Source organism: Phyllobates terribilis, unplaced genomic scaffold (genome assembly GCF_046119375.1).
Source record: "Phyllobates terribilis strain yellow unplaced genomic scaffold, ASM4611937v1 Scaffold_11__3_contigs__length_659146591, whole genome shotgun sequence".
Lineage (NCBI taxonomy): Eukaryota > Metazoa > Chordata > Amphibia > Anura > Dendrobatidae > Phyllobates > Phyllobates terribilis.
This window is the reverse complement of record NW_027362771.1, coordinates 472476851-472502033: the sequence shown is the minus strand read 5'-3', so window position 1 is coordinate 472502033 and position 25183 is coordinate 472476851. Positions and strand designations below refer to the sequence as shown.

General features: G+C 43.5%; 1 protein-coding gene across 4 annotated transcripts in view; it reads left to right on the top strand.

Moving 5' to 3' along the window:
* Positions 1-21189, top strand: part of LYSMD4 (LysM domain containing 4) — a 34972-nt gene extending 13783 nt beyond the window's left edge. For 3 of the 4 annotated variants that reach the window (XM_073653351.1, XM_073653352.1, XM_073653349.1), the window contains 3 exons: positions 10032-10096; positions 15025-15310; positions 16944-21188. In XM_073653351.1, coding sequence (XP_073509452.1) covers positions 15038-15310; positions 16944-17486 — 816 coding nt within the window. In that variant the 5' untranslated portion in view covers positions 10032-10096; positions 15025-15037 and the 3' untranslated portion in view covers positions 17487-21188. Of the gene's footprint in view, positions 1-10031; positions 10097-12253; positions 12359-15024; positions 15311-16943 lie in introns of those variants that run through there. The other variant, XM_073653353.1, reaches the window with a different exon arrangement.
* The last annotated feature ends 3994 nt before the right edge of the window (positions 21190-25183 follow it).

Below are 25183 nucleotides of genomic sequence, written 5' to 3'. Positions count from 1 at the left end.
AAAAATAGGGCGAAGCCCCACGCATTTTTTTTTAAAATTATTTCATGAAATTCATGGAATAATTAAGAAAAAAAGGGCTTCCCTATATTGTTGTGTCCAACCAGGTACAAATAGGCAGCTGGTGGTTGGGGGCAGCCCATTCCTGCCTGCTGTACCTGGCTGGACACAAATATAGTGCGAAGCCCCACGTCAATTTTTTTTAAAATAAGTCCTTTATTTTAACACTAAATGACATTTGAGGAGTTAATAAAGATGCAGTCCCTAAATTATTATTTATTTTTTAATTAATTTTTCCCAAAACTTTTGACGTGGGCTTCGCCATATTTTTGTATGCCAGCCAGGTACAGCATCCAGCTTCTATGAACGCGCCATTTTCCGGGGTGGCTGCGCACTGCAATTTTCAGCGGGGGGAGGGGGGGGGGCAGAAAGCTTGGGCCTCCCTGCGCTGCAGATTCCATCCCCCAGCTGCCTAGTTGTACCTGGCTGGACACAAAAATAGGGAGAAGCTTCACGTATTTTTTTTTTTTAATTATTTCATGAAATTCATGAAATAATTAAGAAAAAAAGGGCTTCCCTATATTGTTGTGTCCAACCAGGTACAAATAGGCAGCTGGTGGTTGGGGGCAGCCCGTTCCTGCCTGCTGTACCTGGCTGGACACAAATATAGTGCGAAGCCCCACGTCAATTTTTTTTAAATCATTTCAGGAAATTCATGAAATAATTTAAAAAAATTGATGTGGGGCTTCGCCCTATATTTGTGTCCAGTCAGGTACAGCAGGCAGGAACGGGCTGCCCCCAACCACCAGCAGCCTATTTGTACCTAGCCGGACACAACAATATAGGGAAGCCCTTTTTTTCTGAATTATTCCATGAATTTCATGAATTTAAAAAAAAAAAAACGTGGAGCTTCGCCCTATTTTTGTGTCCAGCCAGGTACAACTAGGCAGCTGGGGGCTGGAATCTGCAGCGCAGGGAGGCCCAAGCTTTCTGGGCCCCACCCGCTGCAAATTGCAGTCCGCAGCCGCCCCGGAAAATGGCGCGTTCATAGAAGCGCCATCTTCTGGCGCTGTACCCAACTCATCCAGGGCCCTGATGCGGTGGCTCACTGGGTAATAAAGGGGTTAAGGCCAGCTTGGCATTATCAGCTGGCCCTAAGCCCGAAATTCATGGGGTCACGCCAATATTAGACATGACCACCATGAATTTCTAGTAAAGTATTTAAAAAAAACACAAACACCCAGAAAAAAGTCCTTTAATTGAAATAAACACACAATTCTTTATTGTTCTAAATTAAACCATACTTACCATCACGCCCATTCCAGCTGAAGCCAACGATCTCCTGCAATAAAAGAAAAATAATAAAGCAACCTCATCCTTACCTTTCCATGGCTCCCACGACGGCTCCAGCTCTGCTACATCGAGATGACAGGCTGGACCGCAGCAGAACGCTGCCATCCAGCCTGTCATCCCGCAGACACTGAGAAGTGCAGGCATACTTCCACTCCTCAGTGTCTGGCTGTGACGGCATCCAGATGAGCCGACAATGAACTCGGCTCACCTCATGTACGTCACTGACAGCGTGGGAGAATTCTCCTGCACTCAGCGCTTCAGCGTGAGAATTTTCCCACGCTGTCAGTGACGTGCATGAGGTGAGGTCATGTCCCATGAACTCGGCGCACCTCATGCACGTCACTGACAGCGTGGGAGAATTCTCACGCTGAAGCGCTGAGTGCAGGAGAATTTTCCCACGCTGTCAGTGACGTGCATGAGGTGAGCTGAGTTCATTGGACATGACCTCGGCTCATCTGGATGACGTCACAGAAAGACACTGAGGAGCGCAAGCATGCCTGCGCTTCTCAGTGTCCGCGGGATGACAGGCTGGATGGCAGCGTTCTGCTGCGGTCCAGCCTGTCATCTCGATGTAGCAGAGCTGAAGCTGTCCTGGGAACCATGGAAAGGTAAGGATGAGGTTGCTTTATTATTTTACTTTTATTGCAGGAGATCGTTGGCTTCAGCTGGAATGGGTGTGGCGGTAAGTATGGTTTAATTTAGAACAATAAAGAATTGTGTCTTTATTTCAATTAAAGGACTTTTTTCTGGGTGTTTGTGTTTTTTTTAAATACTTTACTAGAAATTCATGGCGGTCATGTCTAATATTGGCGTGACCCCATGAATTTCGGGCTTAGGGCCAGCTGATAATGCCAAGCTGGCCTTAACCCCTTTATTACCCAGTGAGCTACCGCACCAGGGCCCTGGATGAGTTGGGTACAGCGCCAGAAGATGGCGCTTCTATGAACGCGCCATTTTCCGGGGCGGCTGCGGACTGCAATTTGCAGCGGGTGGGACCCAGAAAGCTTGGGTCTCCCTGCGCTGCAGATTCCAGCCCCCAGCTGCCTAGTTGTACCTGGCTGGACACAAAAATAGGGCGAAGCGCCACACATTTTTTTTTTTAATTATTTCATGAAATTCATGGAATAATTAAGAAAAAAAGGGCTTCCCTATATTGTTGTGTCCGGCTAGGTACAAATAGGCAGCTGGTGGTTGGGGGCAGCCCGTTCCTGCCTGCTGTACCTGGCTGGACACAATTATAGGGCGAAGCCCCACATAATTTTTTTTTAATTATTTCATGAATTTCCTGAAATAATTAAAAAAAAATTGACGTGGGGCTTCACACTATATTTGTGTCCAGCCAGGTACAGCAGGCAGGAACGGGCTGCCCCCAACCACCAGCTGCCTATTTGTACCTAGCCGGACACAACAATATAGGGAAGCCCTTTTTTTCTTAATTATTCCATGAATTTCATGAAATAATTAAAAAAAAAAAAACGTGGAGCTTCTCCCTATTTTTGTGTCCAGCCAGGTACAACTAGGCAGCTGGGGGATGGAATCTGCAGCGCAGGGAGGCCCAAGCTTTTTGCCCTCCCCCCCCCCCGCTGAAAATTGCAGTCCGCGGCCGCCCCGGAAAATGGCGCGTTCATAGAAGCTGGATGCTGTACCTGGCTGGCATACAAAAATATGGCGAAGCCCACGTCAAAAGTTTTGGGAAAAATTTATTAAAAAATAAATAATAATTTAGGGACTGCATCTTTATTAAGTCCTCAAATGTCATTTAGTGTTAAAATAAAGGATTTATTTAAAAAAAAAATGGCGTGGGATCCCCCATAATTTTAGTCTCTAGCGGAGGTTAAGCAGACGGCTGGGGCAGATGTTTGAAGCCTGGGAAGGGGGTAAAACCCACGGAGCTTCCCAGGCTACTAATATCAGCCCCCAGCTGAATACCTAGCCTTTACTAGCTATTAAAATGGGGGACCCCCCAAAAAAAAATGACGTGGGGTCCCCTCTATTTTAATAGCTAGCAAAGGCTAGGCAGACAGCTGGGGGCTGATATTAATAGCTCAGGAAGGGTGCCATGAATATTGGCCCCCTCCCAGGCTAGAAACACCAGCCGTCAGCCGCCCCAGAAATGGCGCATCCATAGGATGCGCCAATTCTGGCACTTAGCCTCGCTCTTCCACGCTGCCCTGGTGCGGTGGCAGGGGGTAATAGTGGTGGGGTTCATGTCAGCGCCAGCTGCCATGAAGCCCAGGTTAGTAATGATGGCCGTCTATATGACACCCCCATTACTAACCTACAAAGTGTTAAAAAGAAAAAACACACTACACCCAGAAAAAAATAATTTATTTGAAATAAAACACCATTTTATTTAATTCTTAGTTTACTAAAAAAAAAATAGTTACCTGTCCACGTTCCTGCGCTGATCTCCCATGCACAGCTGTCACATCTGGAGATGGTGACAGCTGTGCATGGCTGCTGTAAGCTCACGCTGCCGGGAACACGTCCGCTCCCGGCAGCGGGAGCCACTGACTGAGGTCACCGGAGTGCATTCAGGCAGCGCAGCTCCGGAGACCTCCTTTACGGCAGTGCTGTACCGTGGGAATTTCTCACAATACAGCAGTGCCGTAAAGGAGCTAACCGGAGCAGCGCTGCCTGAACTCCGGTGCACCCTTACGGCCCCGTCATTCTAGCGGCGGCAGCGGTTCAGAGCGGTCACATTCTATGTGGCTGCTCTGAACTGGAGATCTTCGTGGGACACTCGTGGACTACTACGGAGGGGTAAGGATAAGGTTGTGGTTTATTATTTTATATTTTATTACAGGAGATCGATGGCTTCGGGGAATTAGGTGTCTTGGTGAGTATAGGTGTAGTTTTTTATTTTTTACTTTATTTTAGGTGGCGATCGGCGGGGACAGGTAATGTATGAACTAATTTCTTTTAGGTAACCACTGGCCACCAATGACATGTATTTAACATTTATTGGGGACACAGTAGGGCAATTTAAATAGCAGGATCAGGCTGATGGGAACTACTGCTCCCATCGAGCTGATCCTGCTGGCAGGAGTGGACGGGGGACAGACATAGGCCGATGGGAGTAGTAGTGTCACATCGGCCTATGTCTGCCCGCACACACACCCCGCACACACACCCGCACACACACCCCGCACACACACACACCCCGCACACACTAATCATGACGGGTCCGGGAGGTGAGGCTGACCTGTGCGGCCGTGGGAAAGTTGATGTGAGTTCATGCAGTCAAGCATGAACTCACATGAACCCTCTGAGGGCACCGCGGCTACTTCAAATGAACAGCTGATCGGCATCACCTGATACCTCAGCTGTTCATTTGAAATAACCGGCGGGAAAGCGCAGCACAGAACGGGAAAGCCGGCGGTGAAGTCTTTTCACTGCCGGCTTCCCCGCCCGGGTCCTTCGCTCCTTGGTGCTGCGCTCCCCGCCCGGTCCTAATTTACGATCGGGATGGGAGGTGGCGAGGGGAGCGGAGGATCGGGGTGGGAGGCTGCGGGGAAGCAGTATGGGGCTGCGTGATTGTTTAAAAGCCGGCGGCTTTTTACCGCGCGCCGGCTTTTAAACAATCAGGAGAATTCTCCCACGCTGGGATGGCATTCTGATGACAAGCTGGATCGCAGCTGAGCGCTGCCATCCAGCTTGTCATCCTTCAGAGACACTGCAGAGCGCAGGCATTATGGGAACTTCCGATTCCGGTATTCGATATTATAAAAGTATCGGAATTAAGTATCGGAATTCCGATACAGTGAATATCGGCCGATACCCGATATTTCAGTATCGGAATGCTCAACACTACTGGTAAGCTTACAACTATAAGGCCCGTCCCTGTACTTTGTAACCCTATAAAACTGTGCAGTAACTCTATATGGAGGTAAATGCAGCTTTTACGGTGGATTTCACCTATCAAGAGAGAAGGGGAAAGTCCTAGCAAGACGCTGACTAAATGTGCTGCGGGATGGAGCACTTTGTGGGTAATTTCCACCCTGTAAATAGGATATTCTGAATCCATGTGACGTCCATGTACTGAGCGCACTATTCTGCGTTCACTTCACTTGCGCCGTGGTTTGGGTGCAGATATTTGGTGCTGTAATAATTAGTAAACGTTTTTAGAAATTGCAGATCTGGCATCTATACTAGAATACATTACTGACAAAACAGCAGAGAAAATGTCTTCTGAGAAAGCAATCAGTGCTAGAAAACTAACTACAGGTGCATCTCACTAAATTAGAATATCATCAAAAAGTTAATTTATTCCAGTTCTTCAATACAAAAAGTGAAACTCATATATAGTCATTACAAACAGAGTGATCTATTTCAAGTGTTTATTTCTGTTAATGTTGATGATTATGGCTTACAGCCAATGAAAACACAAAAGTCATTATCTCAGTAAATTAAAATAATTAACAAAAAACACCTGCAAAGGCTTCCTAAGCCCTTAAAAATGTCCCTTAGTCTGTTTCAGTAGGCTCCACAATTATGGGGAAGACTGCTGACTTGACAGATGTCCAGAAGGCAGTCATTGACACACTCCACAAGGTCCCAGAGTTCCAATTTCCATTTGGAAATCAAGGTCCCAGAGTCTGGAGGAAGAGTGGAGAGGCCACAATCCAAGCTGCTTGAGGTCTAGTGTGAAGTTTCCACAATCAGTGATGGTTTGGGGGGCCATGTCATCTGCTGGTGTAGGTCCACTGTTTTATCAAGACCAAAGTCAGCGCAGCCGTCTACCAGGACATTTTAGAGAACTTCATGTTTCCCTCTGCCGACAAGCTTTTTGAAGATGGAAATTTCATTCTCCAGGAGGACTTGGCCCCTGTCCACACTGCCAAAAGTACCAATACCTGGTTTACACACAACAGTATCACTGTGCTTGATTGGCCAGCAAACTCGCCTGACCTTAACCCCATAGAGAATCTATGGGGTATTGTCAAGATGAAGATGAGACACCAGACCCAACAATGCAGACGAGCTGAAGGCTGCTATCAAAGCAACCTGGGCTTCCATAACACCTCAGCAGTGCCACAGGCTGATCGCCTCCATGCCACGCCGCATTGATGCAGTAATTCATGCAAAAGGAGCCCCGACCAAGTATTGAGGGCATTTACTGAACATACATTTCGGATTTTAACCCCTTAACAACATTTGCTGTACTAATACGCGTCTGTGCCCTGGGACTTAAGAGCCAGACCCGTATTAGTACGTCATGGCGATCGCGCGCGCACACAGGCTGTGCGGGCGCGATCGCCGCCGGGTGTCAGCTGATTGTCACAGCTGACACCCGGTACTATGTGCAGGGAGCGGTCCTGCACCGCTCCCAGCACATTAACCCCCACGATGCTGCGATCGAAGTCGATCGCGGCATTGCGGGGCCTAGGGGAGGTGATCGCCGATACTCACCTCCTCTTCCAGCGCAGTCTGCAAAGGCTTCCCGGGTGTTGCCATGACGACCCGATGTCGTCATGACAACATCCGGGTCACCAGACAGCAGGAAGATTGCTTGGACATGCGCAGTGCATCTCCAAGCAATCTTCACACTGTGCATTTCTGACAGCTTGCATGGCATAGGGATGGTGCTGCATTCCTGTGCCATGCAGGCGATCAGAGAAAAAAAAGTGAAAGTCCCAGAGTGGGACAAAGTAATAAAGTGTATAAACTGTGTGAAAGTGGAAAAAAAATAATAAAAAAATTTGCAAAAAAATAAAAAAAATAATCCACCAAAAATAAAAATATAATGTACCCATCAATAAATATTATTATAAAAAAAAAAACACAATAAGTACACATATTTGGTATCGCCGCGTCCGGAACAACCTGACCTATAAAACTGTCCCACTAGTTAACCCCTTCAGTGAACACGGTAAAAAAAAAAAAAAGCAAAAAACAATGCTTTATCACCATACCGCCAAACAAAAAGTGGAATAACACGCGATCAAAAAGACGCATATAAATAAAAATGATACCGCTGAAAACGTCATCTCGTCCCGCAAAAAACAAGCCGCCATACAGCTCCATCAGCCGAAAAATAAAAAAGTTATAGCTCTCAGAATAAAGCGATGCTAAAAAATATTTTTTTTCTATAAAATAGCTTTTATTGTGTATAAGCGCCAAAACATAGAAAAATGATACAAATGTGGTACCGCTGTAAACGTACTGACCCGAAGAATAAAGATACCTCATCAATTTTACCACACGCGGAACAGAATTAAAAAAAAAAAAAAAAAACAATTCCTGAATTGTTGGTTTTTGTTTATTCTGCCTCCCAAAAATCGGAATAGAAAGCGATCAAAAAATGTCACGTGCCTGAAAATGGCACCAATAACAACGTCAAGTCATCCCGCAAAAAACGAGCCGTCACATGACTGTCTGCCAAAATCTGGAAAAATTATAGCTCTCAAAATATGGCGATGCAAAAACTAGATTTTACAAAAAATGCGTCTTTTAGTGTGTGACAGCTGTCAGTCATAAAAACCCGATATGATTCTGGCATTGCTGTAATCACACCGACCCGAAGAATAAAGTCGTCTAATCATTTATACCGCACAAGGAACAGCGTCAAAAATAAACTCTTGGGTTAGGATTGGGCTAGGGTTAGGGTTGTGCTGGGGCTAGGGTTGTGCTGGGGCTAGGGTTGTGCTGGGGCTGGGGTTGGGATTTTTTTCAAAAGTAAGAAAAAAAGATGACTATATGGTGACTAGTGTTGAGAGCAAGTGCTCGCTACTTGAGTTTGCATCGGGTGCTCTGGTATGCATTGAGTATCGTGGGTATTTGAGTGACATGCTCGAGTCTCTGCCCCATATGCTTCGCGGCCAAAAAACTTTACGGGGATTGCCTGCCATGCACGAGCGATCCCCGCATGTTTTTTTTTGGGTGTCTAATAACCGTGAAACATGCGGAGCAGGGACTCGAGTATGTCACTCGAGCACACGCTGTACATGGTGCATACCTGAGTACCCGATGCAAACTCAAGTAGCGAGCACTTGCGCTCAAGAATAATGACAACTTATTCAATATGATGACCTAATGTAAACAAATTCTGTGCCGTACCTCTGGGTTCAAAATGTTCACTATACACCTTAATAAAATCCTTGAGGGGTATAGTTTCCAAAATGGGGACACTTGTGGGGGAGCTCCACTGTTTAGGCACATCACGGGCTCTCCAAACGCGACATGGTGTCCGCTAACAAATTGAATGGAAAATCGGCTCAAATTGTTAGCGGACGCCATGTTGCGTTTGGAGAGCCCCTGTGTGCCCAAACATTGGAGCTCCCCCACAAGTGACCCCATTTTGGAAACTAGACCCCCCAAGGCACCTATCTAGATGCATAGTGAGCACTTGGAACCCCCAGGTACTTCACAAATTGATTCGTAAAAATTAAAAAGTGAAAAAAAAAAACACTTTTTCATTTTTATGAATCAATTTGTGAAGCACCTGGGGTTCCAAGTGCTCACTATGAATCTAGATAGGTGCCTTGGGGGGTCTAGTTTCCAAAATGGGGTCACTTGGGGGGAGCTCCAATGTTTGGGCACACAGGGGCTCTCCAAACACAACATGGCGTCCGCTAATTATTCAAGCAAATTTTACAATCAAAAAGTCAAATGGCGCTCCTTCCCTTCCGAGCCCTGCCGTGCGCCCAAACAGTGTTTTTTCCCCAAATATTGGGTATCTGCGTGCCCAGGGGAAATTGCACAACAAATTTTGGGGTCCATTTTTTCTTGTTACCCCTGTGAAAATAAAAAAAAATTGGGTCTAAAGTAACATTTTTGTGAAAAAAGTTAAATGTTCATTTTTTTCTTCCACATTCAAAAAATTCCTGTGAAGCACCTGAAGGGTTAATAAAGTTCTTGAATGTGGTTTTGAGCACCTTGAGGGGTGCAGTTTTTAGAATGGTGCCACTTTTGGGTATTTTCTGTCATAAAGACCTCTCCAAGTGACTTCAAATGTGATGTGGTCCCTAAAAAAATGGTTTTGTAAATTTTGTTGGAAAAATGAGAAATCGCTGGTCAACTTTTAACCCTTATAGCTCCCTAACAAAAAAAAATTTTGGTTCCAAAATTGTGCTGATGTAAAGTAGACATGTGGGAAATGTTATTTATTAACTCTTTTGTGTGACATATCTCTCTGATTTCAGGGCTTAAAAATTCAAATTTTGAAAATTGCAAAATTTTCAAAATTTTCGCCAAATTTCCGTTTTTTTCACAAATAAACGCAAGTGATATCGAAGAAATTTTTCCACAATCATGAAGTACAATATGTCACGAAAAAACAGTCTCAGAATCAGGGGGATCCGTTGAAGCGTTCCAGAGTAATTACCTCATAAAGTGACAGTGGTCAGAATTGTAAAAATTGGCCCGGTCATTAACGTGCAAACCACCCGCGGGGCTTAAGGGGTTAAAAACATTTTTCAAGCTGATGTTATGAAGTATTCTAATTTACTGAGATAATGACTTTTGTGTTTTCATTGGCTGTAAGCCATAATCCTCAACATTAACAGAAATAAACACTTGAAATAGATCACTCTGTTTGTAATGACTCTATATAACATATGAGTTTCACTTTTTGTATTGAAGAACTGAAATAAATTAACTTTTTGATATTCTAATTTAGTGAGATGCACCTGTATATAGTAGTGACATCTTATGGATTTTCATTATTCCTTTTCTCCTAGTGCTAATGGATATTTTCATTGAGCTAGAAGTTCACCGGTGACGGTTCACAGGAGCAGCGTTCCTTGTAAGTATATGTCCTCTACATTTTATGTAAAGAGCTGATGTAATGCAGGATGGCCATTATGAATTTTGGGCCCATAGAGATCACACTTGGTGCTGTCAGCCATCAGCCTGTTTTTTTTATTTACCATATTTAGGGGTTCTTAAAAGCGAGATTTCACGATATCAACAGTATAAATTATTAAATAGATTTGGGGCCTGATGAGGCTAATGTACTTGCTTTACAAAAGAATATTTGAATTCCTGTATAATCCTGAAATTGGGATGAGCATTTTATGCTTCCAGCTTGAGCTGAACTCATAAAATGCTTATTTTTGTATCTGATTGGAAAGCTTCCAATTAAAAGATTATATAGCCATTTTGATATGATTACCAAAGTAAGTACACAAACCTCACCAGGTGTAAACTATATTTTCGTTGCAGTCTGTATTATGAAATTTGGTGACAGATCCTCTTTCACAGCCAAAACATGAAGCTGATATGACATCATATTTCACAATACAAACTGCATAGATTACAAAATAGATCTTATACCTGATGAGGCCGATGTACTTACTTAAAAATTGAACTCACAGTGGCTGTATAATTTTTATAACCTTTCCTCTCCGGTATTAAATTGCTCATCCTGTTATCAGGACCATACGGCCATTCTGATATAGATTTCAAAGTAAGTACACCAGTCTTAGAAAAGTTTTCCTGGCAACAGTTCACTTTCTAAATAAAGGTAGGGTACTACATGTTACTAGTTGGCACAGGAAAAGTAATATCCTAAAAAAGGATCTGCTACTGACAACTTCTGCAGGGAAAAAGTTGGGCCCCTTATCTTTGCATACTGATGCCATAACAAGACAATTATACAATGTTGATACAGGTATTTTGTGGAGAAATTCCAACAATGATAACCTATCTTTTTGCAGCACAATAATAAGGAATTACTCTGAGCCTCATCTTTTATTACATACAGTAGATCTGTTGTCCATACGTCTTTTAGATGAAAGCTAGTGAAACAGGACTTTGAAGCCCTTTTTTCCCGTATGATCCTCCTTTTAAAAGGAGCTAAACCTTTATAGGCAGGAAGCTGCCAGTCGGAGGTGGGGGCGGGGTTTATAGGCAGGAAGCTGCCGGTGGGGGCGGGGTTTATAGGCAGGAAGCTGCCGGTGGGGGCGGGGTTTATAGGCAGGAAGCTGCCGGTGGGGGCGGGGTTTATAGGTAGGGCTGTCGGTGGGGGGCGGGGTTTATAGGCAGGAAGCTGCCAGTGGGGGGCGGGGTTATATACAGTTAGTTGCCAGTCAGGGGTGGGGGGGGGCGAGGTTATACACGGGAAGCTGCCAGTCAGGGGTGGGGGTGGGGTTATACACGGGAAGCTGCCAGTCAGGGGTGGGGGGCGGGGTTATACGCAGGAAGCTGCCAGTCAGGGGTGGGGGGCGGGGTTATATGCGGGAAGCTGCCAGTCAGGGGTGGGGGTGGGGGCGGGGTTATACACAGCACAAGTCTTAGCTCTGCTACTTCTACATCAGTTAAACAAGGAATCTATGAAGCCTACACCAAGCAGCCCAGTAAGTGACACATTACTGGAATCAGGCTTTCTTGCCCTGTATTATGTTGCTCTCATTATATGACAAAAACCTTCTGACACATTCTCTTTAATTGCCTGCAGATCAGTGGGCCCTGAGCCCCCTAAGATTGCTCAAAAGTCACCCAAGAAGTGCCAGGTCCTGCCTGAATGCACACACAGAGAAGGGTCCCCCACATTTCTCAGGAGACTTTTGAGTGATCGGCAGGGGTATCACGTACCGGATGACCACCAATCTGCAGGCAATTTTTAACTGATGAAACAGGGCTTTAATTTCCCCTTATTTCCAGTGTTCAGATATTTTCTGTTAGTCTGACCAGTTTCCATAGACATGAGCAGTATTCTTCAGATGTGCTCTTTGATGTGCACTGAGTAAACCTATGAATTCTCCTCTCTAATTGTGGCTTCCTGTGCTCTCGCTGTATGGACGTCCGCCAGTACATATTTATCCCATAGCTCCATATTCACATCTGTTAGACAAGGCCGAGTCTGTTGAAAAGATGTGTACACGGTCATTTCTTGGGAGGAAATGTCAACAGTGGAAAAAAAAAAAAAAAACTGGCATCAATGCAGTGGAGGTAAAAAAGCCTGCTGCTGTAATGTTATCATCCAATGTGAGCACGGTATAGCTGCAGGACCCAAATATCAGCTCCACCGAGGACTTTACACTGAACCGCTGACACGTACCTCAAGGTATGCTGTTTAGTCTTGGATCTCGCTTCTTACACCTGTATTATGTATTTTATGAGTCTGCACTTGGAGACTGAAGATCACTGTGCTGTTTGGCTTCATTTACTGTGTACCTCAGAGCAGCTGATCGGTGGTAGTGCCGGGTGTCCGAGCCCCAGAAATCTGCTCTTAATCACCTATACTAAAGGTAGTATAGCAACTTATATAAAGCAGGTCTTGCACACTGAATGATAATTAATATAGTTTTAGGTGAATGAGTACATATCACCCATGTGGCAAAAAATACATAAAAACATTTAAAAAGTGCATAACAGTATAATACTGAAAACAAGACATAATAAAACACCATGATGAGTGTTCGGCCAAAAATACCCCCTATCTAGTCATATAAGACAGCAAGCCCTAAGACAGTATAGAAAATACAACATATCACATACTGTGCCAAGTGTAATGAAAATCTGCAAAATATATGAAGGTCAGGCTCTGTGGACCTTATTATCTTGGCCCTTCATATATTACACAGATTTTCATGGTGTTTTGGTAGGTCTTCTATTTAGTTTGTGCTGTTATACACTTTTTATGTGTTTAATTCATTTTATGCCACATAGATTTATATTGATTCATCTAATATATTAGGTTACATATCGCTATTCAGTGTGCTTGACCTGCAATATATAGCCACATTTTTCTTCTTTTGTGTTGCTATACTTGTTTTGTTTGTAATATGGGTTTCTAGCACCTATTTTCTTTTCCATACGACATGCGTGGAGCCGCTCCATATGTTTATCTAATGCTGGTTTAGTTACACTCTACACTAAGGATAGGTCATCAATATGATATTACTAGTAAACCTGGTGGCTCAGTGGTTAGCACTGCAGCCTTGCAGCGCTGGGGTCCTGGGTTCAAATCCCACCAAGGGCAACATCTGCATTGTATGTTCTCCCCGTGTTTGTGTGGGTTTCCCCCAGGTTCTCCAGTTTCCTCCCACATTCCGAAGACATACTGATAGGGAATGTAGATTGTGAGCCCTGATGGGGACAGTGCCCATAATGTCTGTATCTGTATAGTGCCTTTGAATTAATGGTGCTATATAAGTGAGTAAAATAAATAAAAACCCTTAACTTCTAAAGTGTATTGGCGGTCTAGAAGATGTCCGGGCGGTCCCGCTCCTTCCTGGCAGTGACGGCCTAAATCATCACTGCATAGGAGTGCAGCTATACCCGATCATGTAGCTACAGGAGCAGGGAGCCGGCTGTGGCAGAGATGGTTTGTGTGCCTTCTCTATTGCTGTATACACTGCATTCAACACATGCTTTATATACAGTAATAGGAAGCGCTGATGGCGCTTCCTCTCCATACACAGTGGACATGTAATCACTGTATAGGGAGGGAGCAGGAGCTGCTAGCAGGGTCATAGGAGGCCCAGACAGCTCTGCTATGCTGCCCGGAGGCTGTATTTTCTCTGTAGCTGGGACTAATAAATCAACCCCAGTTACAAAGGAAATAGGATGAAAATTTAAATATTGAAAGCCCCATCCTCCTCCAAACAGGTCTTTTATTACCTTTTGTGGGACATAATGTGTAAAATAAATATAACTGCCACTGTCAAACAAAAGCGCTGTTAGTAGCCCAGACCATGTATATAATAATAAAAAAAGCATGATAGTGACATACAAATGAAGCCCCATTTATCGCACAAATTACTTGAATATCCGTAAAAAAAATAAAGTGTGGCTTTCTTTACTTACTGCCGAAGTTGAATTTGGCACTCAGGACTTTACAGAAAAGAAGAATTGTGTATATCAGCATTGCTTCTTTGCTGACTTATCACAGAATATAAGAAACTCTTGCCGATATTGTTTGTTTTTGTTTTTCCTGAACATGGGGGGAAAAACCTAACCAATAATTTAGCAGAAAACACAAGGGATCATTTCCTCCAATTCTCCTCTATCTTGGCCTGGCGGACGCCGGAGGCGTGGGATTTTTCCCATCTCCCACTGCAGACAGCAGTGCGGGGGGGCTCCTTCTGCAGCCGGTGCCCTGGTAATGGTAAATACATTGTTGCTGAATTTTATTCTAGGCTAAAAAGTGATAGCTGAAAACAATGCCTGCTTTTACGTGGCACTTTTCTAGCTAGGAAAAAGTAAAAAGTGCTAGTAAATGAGCCTGTTGTGACAGATTACACAGACCAGCTGTGTACCTAACAGATCTGTGACTGTCAATGAACCTTGTGGATGTTTGTCAGGATTGTTGAAATGGAAGAATATACGGTGACTTGGGCCGCTGTGATTACTTGTTGATGTGTAATATCAGATGGAGGTGCAGAAAGCGGCCTTACATCCATGAGCTTCTTTTATTTGTCCAGTAGCCGGGAGCTGAACGTGTTGTTCCCGCTCTGTCCACACAGATCCCAGTATAACTTTCTCCTATCAGTAATAATGAGCACATGGCTGCAGGTTCTGGACACTTGCCACGGTTGGGTAGTTGCCTTGACCTTCAGTGCTGAGGGAGCCCTGCCCATGTAATATCAGATGTGGCCGCCTGAAGCTACGTGATACATTAATACCCTGCATGTATTAATATAAGGCTGTCTTTTTTTAATACTATTTCACTTACCGAAACTTTTTTGTTTAATAACTTAATACTCCATTCCTTCATTGCTCTTGCAGGGCTTTGATAACCATGCGTCTGAAAAAGGGTCCTTCTCACTCATTTCATCCACCGACTACGATCCATTCATCTCGAGGAAGCCATGTTTACACATTTACTAATGGCTCTGCAGACCATGACAGCTCCTCAGAAGAAGAACTTGACATTGTGGAGCTGCGAGCAAGAGGAGGAGAGCTTCACAGACAGACTGCATCTAGAGAAAAAGTCAGTGACATCGTTCTCTTGGAACACGCCATTACAGAGAGTGACAACCTTAATAAACTGGCACTGCAGTATGGCTGCAAGGTAATAACGTACAGCTGATTTCCCTGTCATAATCCTCTATACTTGGATAAGAGTGGGGGGGCTAGCTTGCTTTTTAAAATAAGTAGACCATCAACCCACCTCAAACACTGCTCTATTCATGTGCCAACATGGGAAACCTGTCCTCTATCAAGCAGATCCCCAGTTGGAGTGGCTAGCTGAGGCTAATTACCTATATTTTGGCTGTGAAAATCCTTTTAAGGCGGCCATACACATCAGCTGAACTTGCTGCTTTTGTTAGGACTAGCCAAACTGTTGGATTTCAACCTGACCTTTTTGTTTCCACATGAAATAACTGGCTGCCATCGGTGTCTGCCAGCAGTTTATTCCCTTCTCCGAATTGATGCATGCTTGGCAGTGTATGGGGAAAGTGGGAGAGGAATAGTTGTTGGATGACACGTCGCTATGGTGTATGGCCATCTTAAAGTGGCTGACATCAGTAGAAACTAATGGCGGGATTGACAGACTGCCTAATATGTATGGGGGCCTCCCGACTCTCCCCAACAGATGATATATTGGAATACTATTGCAGAAAAGCGGATGCCAAAGTTGTTCAGCAGTGGCTGTCTTCTCTCACCCCTCTAAAAGGGCATGAATGCTCGGCCGACCCAAATGGGGGAGAGGGGTCAGGAGAGATAGAAGACAGACAAATGAGCACTCGGATATCAGTTATTGTACAGTGACATGTAAAAGTTTGGGCACCCCTGGTCAAACTTACTGTCATTGTGAACAGTTAAGTAAGTTGAAGATGAAATTAAATGATCTCTAAAAGGCCTAAAGTTACAAACTGCACCCCTCAGACTTCTCAAAACCACATCCAATAAGTTTATTAACCCTTCAGGTGCTTAACAAGAACTAAAGCAGTGTGGAAGGAAAAATTAAAATGTTACTTTTTCCAACAAATTTTTTTTACTTTAGCCTCAAACTTTGCATTTTCACAAGGGTAACAAGAGAAAATGCATCATAAAATTTGTTGTGCAATTTCTCCTGAGTAAGCCGTTACCCCATATATGGGGGAGAACTACTGTTTGGGTTCACGGAAGGCAAGGAGCACCGTTTGAATTTTGGAGTGCAAAATTGTCTGGAAGAGATAGCAGACGCCATGTCGCGTTTGCGGAGCCCCTGAGGTGCCTAAACAGTGGAACGCACACGACCCTATTTTGGAAACTAGACCCCACAAGGAATATATCTAGATTTGTGGTGAACACCTTGAACCCCCAGTTGCTTCACAGAATTTTACAACGTTGCGAAAATGAAAAAAATAATTTCTCCCTCAAAAATGAAATGTTGTTTTTGCCCCAAATTTTTTATTTTCACAGGGGTAACAGGAGAAAATGGACCATACAATTTGTTGTACAATTTTTCCTGAGTACACCACTACCCCATATGTGGGGGAAAACTGCTTTTGAGGCACCGTGCAAAGCTCAGAAGCGCCATATTGGAGGCATTGCTATTTATTTGTACATCTTTTAGTAGAGAGCTTTGTAATGAACAGTCCTATTAAAATCGCAGTAATTTTTGTCATTACCAGTGTGTAGGTAACTGTACTGGCATCACAGTTTCTATGTCCCACTGCCTTCACCCACCTTGTTAATATGTAATTTCCTTTCTATAGGTTTCTGATATTAAAAGGATAAACAAGTTATTAACAGAGCAGGACTTGTACGCCTTACAGACCATCAAGATTCCAGTCAAGGTTCATAGTTTTTTAACAGAGCGGCACAAGGACACAAATACACAAAAGGGCCGATCAGCAGATTGTATGGACATTGTCATTGAGTCTGGCGACGAGGCATCGGTCACCCTGACGGAAACCCGGGATATAACTCAATACTTCCTGGAAATAGACCAGAACATTGAGGCTGCAGCGCAGAACCAGGAGCTGTTCAGTGAATCATTGGACCTTGGTACAAGCCACCATCTGCTCTCCACTGGCCTGAGGAACAAAGACCCCAATCTAGGAGCAGATTGGGGCATACGATGGTGGAATGCTGTTGTCATTATGATTTTAATTGGGATTGTGCTGCCGGTATTTTATATCCTTTACTATGAAACGTGGAAAGGCCCAGAGCAATCACCGTTTGGCAATTTCACAATAAGCGTGACACCAAACATCAGCAGAGACTTGGCCGGTCAGAGGCCAGGACCCTTCCCGTAGGCACAGAGACTTTTTGATACAGGAAGGTAAAGTGTGAAAGCTTAACAGTTTCCTTTTAGTCTTAACCGGAACAAGCTGCTCACTACATCCATATGACGTCAGTGTTTGCTGGGGGCGGGGGGGTAACTACGCCAGGAGCACTCATGATGTTTTCTGTTGGTTGGTTTTTTCGTCCTATACCTCTTGGTCTTACCAGATAATGTTCATCCAGGAGCCAGCTTGGAGATGTCAGGACTGTCCAATGCTGCGAGTAGTGAAGTGCTGCTAGATCCCTCTGTTATTTCCTGATAATGCAGACTCGACAGAGCTTTCCCTTCCCAATTTCTTTTATGATAGTATTTTTTTCAACCTTGGTGATGTTCATCTTTGTAATATGAGCATTTGATTTGCACAGCAGTGTTGTTCCCTGGTTCCAGACCTGACACTATGGAATTGCAGGACGGGGTTGTTCATAATGAGATTTTGTGTGATTAATTCCAAAACAATTATAAGCTGAAAATGTACTTCTGGCCGTGGCTGTAAAATACACTGGTGTTTAAAATTATCAGAAAAAAGTCCTGTGTGAACCTCCATAATGGTTTACCTAATGCCTTGCTTATGTCTTCAGCATGCACAGCTAGAGACCATTACTATAGAAGCGATGTGCTGGTCGGCCCCCTATGGGAATGATTAATAAAGGCTATGCCCCGTTATTGGTAGTTGTATGTTTAGTGGGTGCAACAAGATGGCCTAAACTGAAGACAATTTATTTTGGTCACCGCTATACATCACTACTGCACATTTGGTCATTTTCATACAAGTGGTTTGCATCGGTCTTCTTTAGCAATGATGTTGTAAGGATCACAACTCTGCTGCAGGAACTATACAGTATTCTATAGTCTGTTTTTACAGGGAGATTTTGAAATGTTTACATTAAAAGTTACATTTTATCTTCCTCTTATATTTTGAGGGCATGACAACCCAGTACAGGTGCACATAGATGGTAAGGTCTCATTTTTTATTACATTCACCTCAGTCACATCTCATACTCTTTTATATAAAAGATGATGAAAGAAAATTCTTAATCTTTTCCAATAAATTCGAACTTCTTCTTCTGATGGAAGAGGCAGCTTTAGGACCCAAATTGATAGCAGCTCTATCTTTCTCATTGTCCCTTTGTCACCAGCAGCCATAGGATGTCCTTACTTTTTTGAGCACTTTTCCATGTCTTATGACACTCAGCTGTAGTTGGCAGAAAGACAATAGGAAGGCTGACACGCCAGGTCATTTCAATTTATTATGACCAGTATGAAAAACTTAGAGAGCATCTGTCAGTAAGGTCACGTTCAGTATTTGGTCAGTATTTTGCATAAGGGTTTGTAAGCCAAAACCAGGAGTGGTGACGTGTTTCTATTATACTTTTCCTATGATTGTTCCACTCCTGGTTTTTGCTTACAAATACTGAACGTGGGCTAAGACTTTCACTAAGAAAGAAAAGGTAGCACAGAATGAGATGGGGTGAAACATCCCCCACAATACCCATTTCATTGCTCTCCTGAGCGGTGTAGCACTCAGCATCAATCAGAGCAGCCTTCCACTTCTCATAGCACCTCATCGTCCAGGGCTGCCACCACTTCTTGACAGTGAAGACAAAGGATTGCCACAGGAAGTTGGGGCTGCATTGGCAGCAAGAAGCGAAGAGGAGCTGAGAACTGCAAGTGCACTGATTTGCCCCTTAAGGTGCACTTGCTGATCTAATTTGCATATGAATAAAAGACAAATTTTGGTGTGATACAGTCCTGGGGGGGGTTATGAAAGGGTGATGATTGCATATGTTTCATCCTGCTCTACCTCTGGTTTTCTAGTGAAAGTCTTAGTTTACTGCAGACTTTTCTGATTACCATTGTCATGAATAGGAGGAGCTTTGCAATATATTTTTTTCATCCATAAACATTACTGATAAAATTTGAAAACAAAACACTGACAAATCAGGGTAGACTTTTATGTCTGATAAAAATCACAGATGTCTGAATGAGGCCTAACGGACAGGTTCCCTTTAAAGCAGGGGTTGCAGTACAGCATGAAATTGTGGGGTTGTTCTGCCCTCAAACATTTATCTCAATGAACAGCTCAAAACTCTGACTCTTAGCTTCTCTCCTGCCGTGTATCCTATTCCTTCATTGCCTTTACAAGGAGGATGTGCTATTAGTACAAATCTATTAGCTATAGTATTTTTTTTTTCATGCCATCTCAACATAAAGATGTATTTCACGAAAAGAAGGTGATAGGGGAGAAGATTTAAAGTGGTGCAGGTCCCACAGCTCTAATTCCTACTCCGAGCCAGAACGGGTGACTTACGCCCAAGGCCGGGGTTGAATGGATTGGCCAGTCATGCATGCGCTCTCTGCTTTGTCTATAGGACTGCTGATAACAGGAGTGCGGCTGCGGCCTCCTCAGAGTTTCCTTCCCCAGCTCAGAGATTTTATTGGTAGTTGAATTGTCCTTCCATGAAGTTGCACAATGAACTCCTCAGGGAATTGAACCACCACAGTGAAATCTACAGGTCTATGTCTCATATGATCTTACATTTCCACATGTCCCCTCAAAGTACATTACATCATTCTCCACTGTGCCGACTACATTTTTCTACTTCAGCGTGTACATCAGCATCACGTCTGCTAAGAGCACAGCTCCTCAGGAGCTATTGTTTACAATACTGCAAATAGAATAATCATTTCTTCTGTGAAGGATTAAAAAAAAAACAACAAGTTGTGTACAACTTCTATAAAAGTTGGGGGAGAATAAAATCTATTTCTGTGCAAAATAAAGCTGTATCTACTTATTTGTTTACACTGTAGCGTCTGGCCAGTTAACCTGAAAAGCATCGGATCATTTCTGTTTTTTTCATTTTATGAGAATTCACTTCACAAAATATAAGAAGCAAACGAACCCACCCTGAGCTCCAGGAGAGGTGCAAGTATCAGCACATGTGCAGACTGAAGGTGGCTGCAGTGTCTCAGAAAACCCAATTGTTAGCTGAACTTCTTTTCTTCTGCTGGTTAAAGGAGTGGCCCAATACTCATCATCAGGGAGCGGTGATAGAAGTAGTGTGAGTGAAACCAGCGCCAACCCTGATGAAAATTCAATTGAGGGTGGTTCTCGAAGCAGGGTGAGTGACAGGGAGGGTGGAAAAAGCTGCTATCACCATGCTGGTGTCATTCAAATTGCTTCTAATGCCACCCCCTGATGACCATTTCAGGGAAAGATACTGCAGTGTTAGAAGCAGTGACTGACAGCGGCAACCTAAGATGTCACTTCCCAATCACCTCTACTGAAACATGATGTCATCAAAGGATGGTGGTGACGGACTGTGGTAAGTGACCTCATTGTCGCCCCTTGCTGATGTCCTTTTTCAGGAGGGGTGATAGATTCTGGGGGGGAGTGAGTGAAGCTCCAGCCTCCTGTGACGTCCCATTTGAGACTCCGAAATGAAAAAGGAAGTGAAGTAAAAGAAACACATGTAAGAAATAGCAGGATAGGGAGAAGTATAGGGAATTGTGCAATAAAGCTTATTACAAAAGTGGTTAGGGCTTAAAGATAATTCTCTATAAACAGCTTTATAGGTATTGGAACACCCCTTTAAAGAGGTTGTCCTACAACCAAAGTACATTTTAATTAATAGATTTTGGGATAACTTCCACAATTGGATGTGTTTAAATAAAATGTCCCTGTGCCGAGATAATCTTATAAATGTGCCCTGCTGTGTACTGTGTAATGGCTGTGTCTGACCGTACAGGAACATGGTCTGATCATACCACATCTCCTGGACAGGGGAGGAAGCAAAAGACTATGGGCAGGGAAATATTTTACCTCACAGAAAGCAGCAGCTGTGATCCTCTGCTGTCCTGTCTGTATTCTCTCTTCTGCGTCCTCCCCTGTGTTCCTGCCCGGTCAGACGCAGCCATTACACAGTACACAGCAGGGACGCATTCATAAGATTATCTCAGCACAGGAACATTTTATTTTATTTTAACATCCAATTGGGGAACTTTTTTTCCCATTCCAAAATCTATTCATGAAAGTGCACTTTGTTCATTGCAAAACCCCTTTAAAGGGACTTGGGAGAAGGGGAATTACAGCAGGCAACAAAACAAATCTTAAGTGTTGTTTAGTTGTCCTGTTTGCTGATAATAATGTAACAGAAATAATGTCACAGCCTCTGTGGATACTTAAAAAGAAAACTCCCATTCCAATCAGCGATTGGGGAGTCCCTAGTTGGATCATTTCTGTGATTTGTCTGATTTTTAGGCAAGGTCACACGTGAATGGCGGCATAGCAAGAGGTGCAAGTTATCCAACTCTACGTTTCTAAAAATCCAGTGATACGTCACCCAAAAAGGATTGATCACCTCTCCTGACATACATTTTAGTCAATAATTGTAGTCTACATGTAATTAGTCTGTGATATTTTCTACATTGTCATTCCTCTCTTATTCCTCCTAAATATTTGTGTAAATTGGCAACTCGATGTTATACCTCTTGTCAAAGAGCCAGGCACCTACATTTTATAAGGCTGGATTCACACACACGCTATTGCATGTGGCTGAAAGCTACATTCACCCGCGAAGGCAAATAAGAACGCAAATTTGGAGATATTATCTCTATGTACAGTGGGTACGGAAAGTATTCAGACCCCTTTACATTTTTCACTTTGTTTCATTGCAGCCATTTGGTAAATTCTAAAAAGTTAATTTTTTTCTCATTAAAGTACACTCTGCACCCCATCTTGACTGAAAAAGAACAGAAATGTAGAAATTTTTACAAATTTCTTAAAGAAAAACTGAAATATCGCATGGTCATAAGTATTCAGACCCTTTGCTCAGTATTGAGTAGAAGCACCCTTTTGAGCTAGTACAGCCATGAGTCTTTTTGGGAATGATGCAACAAGTTTTTCACACCTGGATTTGGGGATCCTCTGCCATTCTTCCTTGCAGATCCTCTCCAGTTCCATCAGGTTGGATGGTGAACGTTGGTGGACAGTCATTTTCAGGTCTCTCCAGAGATGCTCAATTGGGTTTAGGTCAGGGCACTGGCTGGGCCAGTTAAGAATGGTCACAGAGTTGTTCTGAAGCCACTCCTTTGTTATTTTAGCTGTGTGCTTAGGGTCATTATCTTGTTGGAAGGTGAACCTTCGGCCAAGCCTGAGGTCTAGAGCACTCTGGAAGAGGTTTTCATCCAGGATATCTCTGTACTTGGCCGCATTCATGTTTCCTTCAATTGCAACCAGTCGTCCTGTCCCTGCAGCTGAAAAACACCCCTATAGCATGATGCTGATACCACCATGTTTCACAGATTGTATTGGGCAGGTGATGAGCAGTGCCTGGTTTTCTCCACACATACCGCTTAGAATTATCACCAAAAAGTTCTATCGTCGTCTCATCAGACCAGAGAATCTTATTTCTCAGTCTGGGAGTCCTTCATGTGTTTTTGAGCAAACTCTATGCAGTCTTTCATATGTCTTGCGCTGGGGAGAGGCTTCCGTCGGGCCGCTCTGCCATAAAGGCCCAACTGGTGGAGGGCTGCACTGATAATTGACTTTGTGGAACTTTCTCCCATCTACCTACTGCATCTCTGGAGCTCAGGCACAGTGATCTTAGGGTTCTTCTTTACCTCTCTCATCAAGGCTCTTCTCCCACGATTGCTCAGTTTGACTGGACGGCATATCGAGGAAGACTTCTGGTGGTCCCAAACTTCTTCCATTTAAGGATTATGGAGGCCACTGTGCTCTTAGGAACCTTGAGTAATGCAGAAATTCTTTTGTAACCTTGGCCAGATCTGTGCCTTGCCACAATTCTGTCTCTGAGCTCCTTGGGCAGTTCCTTTGAGCTCATGATTCTCATTTAGTCTGACATGCACTGTGAGCTGTGAGGTCTTATATAGACAGGTGTGTGCCTTTCCAAATCAAGTCCTATCAATTTAATTAAACACAGCTGGACTCCAATGAAGGAGTAGAACCATCTGAAGGAGGATCACAAGGAAATGGACAGCATGTGACTTAAATATGAGCGTCTGAGCAAAGCGTCTGAATACTTATGACCATGTGATATTTCAGTTTTTCTTTTTTAATAAACTTGCAAAATTTCTACATTTGTTTTTTTTTCAGTCAAGATGGGGTGCAGAGTGTACATTAATGAGAAAAAAAAAATGAACTTAGAATTTACCAAATGGCTGCAATGAAAAAAAGAGTGAAAAATTTAAAGGGGTCTGAATACTTTCCGTACCCACTGTAAGAACAAATTTAAGTGATCGCTGTGGCCACATATGGCCGCCGCACTATGGCCTTGTAGCCTAACACCACTAATTAGACCAGGGGTCTCAAAGTCAGTCGGGTAAATGGGCTGCACATAGAAAAAAATTTAACATTAACCCCTTTATGGCATGTGCTGTACGACATGTCATATCCCCGTTTGGTGCAGGCTTTGGCGCTGAGCCCTCACCTATCCGAGCACGTCAGCTGATCTATACACCTGATGTGCCCGCAACAGCCGCGGGTGGAATCGCGATCCACCGCGGCATTTAACTCTGCGCTTTCAGGAAGCGCGTCATTGGCCCTGCCCCTTGGCGACCCCGTCACATGATTGTCGGTCACCGATGGGTTGGCATGACAACCCAGGGTATGCAGGAGACCCCAATGGTTGTCATCAGGGCTGTGGAGTCGGTGTTCATTTTGGTGGAATCTGAGTCGGTATAAAAAGGACCGACTCCAACTCCTAAAATATACAGGGTGGTCCAAAAGTAGGTGGCCAGAAAATATTTATTTTGATTTATATATAAAATTATATCTACTAACACAAGCATAACATTGACAATTCAATTTTATTCTGAACAATAATACAAAAGCCCTTAAATTTTATCAACGCAGGTGCTCAAACTGTTTCCATTACAATTTGCACAGCTTTGAAGTCTGCCTCTTACGCTTCGACAAACTTTTTTGCACAAGTCTCTTTGGGTATTTCAAATCACTGACACTTTTTGGTTTTCGACTATAAGCTTTGTCCTTGAGTACTCCCCAAAAGAAAAAATCCATTGGGGTCAAGTCTGGTGAACGTGCCGGACAATCAAGTGGGCCTCTTCGGCCAATCCATTTATTAGGAAATGTTTCATCAAGATACTCGCGGACCACTCTTGAATAATGTGGAGGGGCCCCATCTTGTTGGAAATAAAGGTCATGTGAATTAGGCTGTTGCTGTAACTGGGGAACAACTTGATTCATTAGAATTTCGAGATACTTATCTCCTGTGACTGTTCCATCAAAAAATATTGGTCCTAAAACACCAAAACTTGAAAATACCACCCCAAACATTGACACCAGGCTCATTTAGCTGTTGCTCTAATGTTAAATGCATGTTCTCGCTATACCAGTAAATACAATTATGTCTGTTAATATGGCCCGATAATTTGAAAGAAGCTTCATCACTCCACATAATGTTATCTAAAATTACTGGATTTTCTTCAGTTTCGTTAAGCATAATCTCACTAAATTGCAGCCGCCTGTCTGGATCATCCTCCAATAAACCATGAATTAGACGTGGACGATAAGCTTTCCACCCAATAGATTTCAGGATTCGCATGATAAAAGCTCCTGAAATTCCCAATTCCAAAGAGGCTCTTCTGTGGACTTTTTTGGACTCTGAACAAATGTTTCAGCAACAAGTTGTT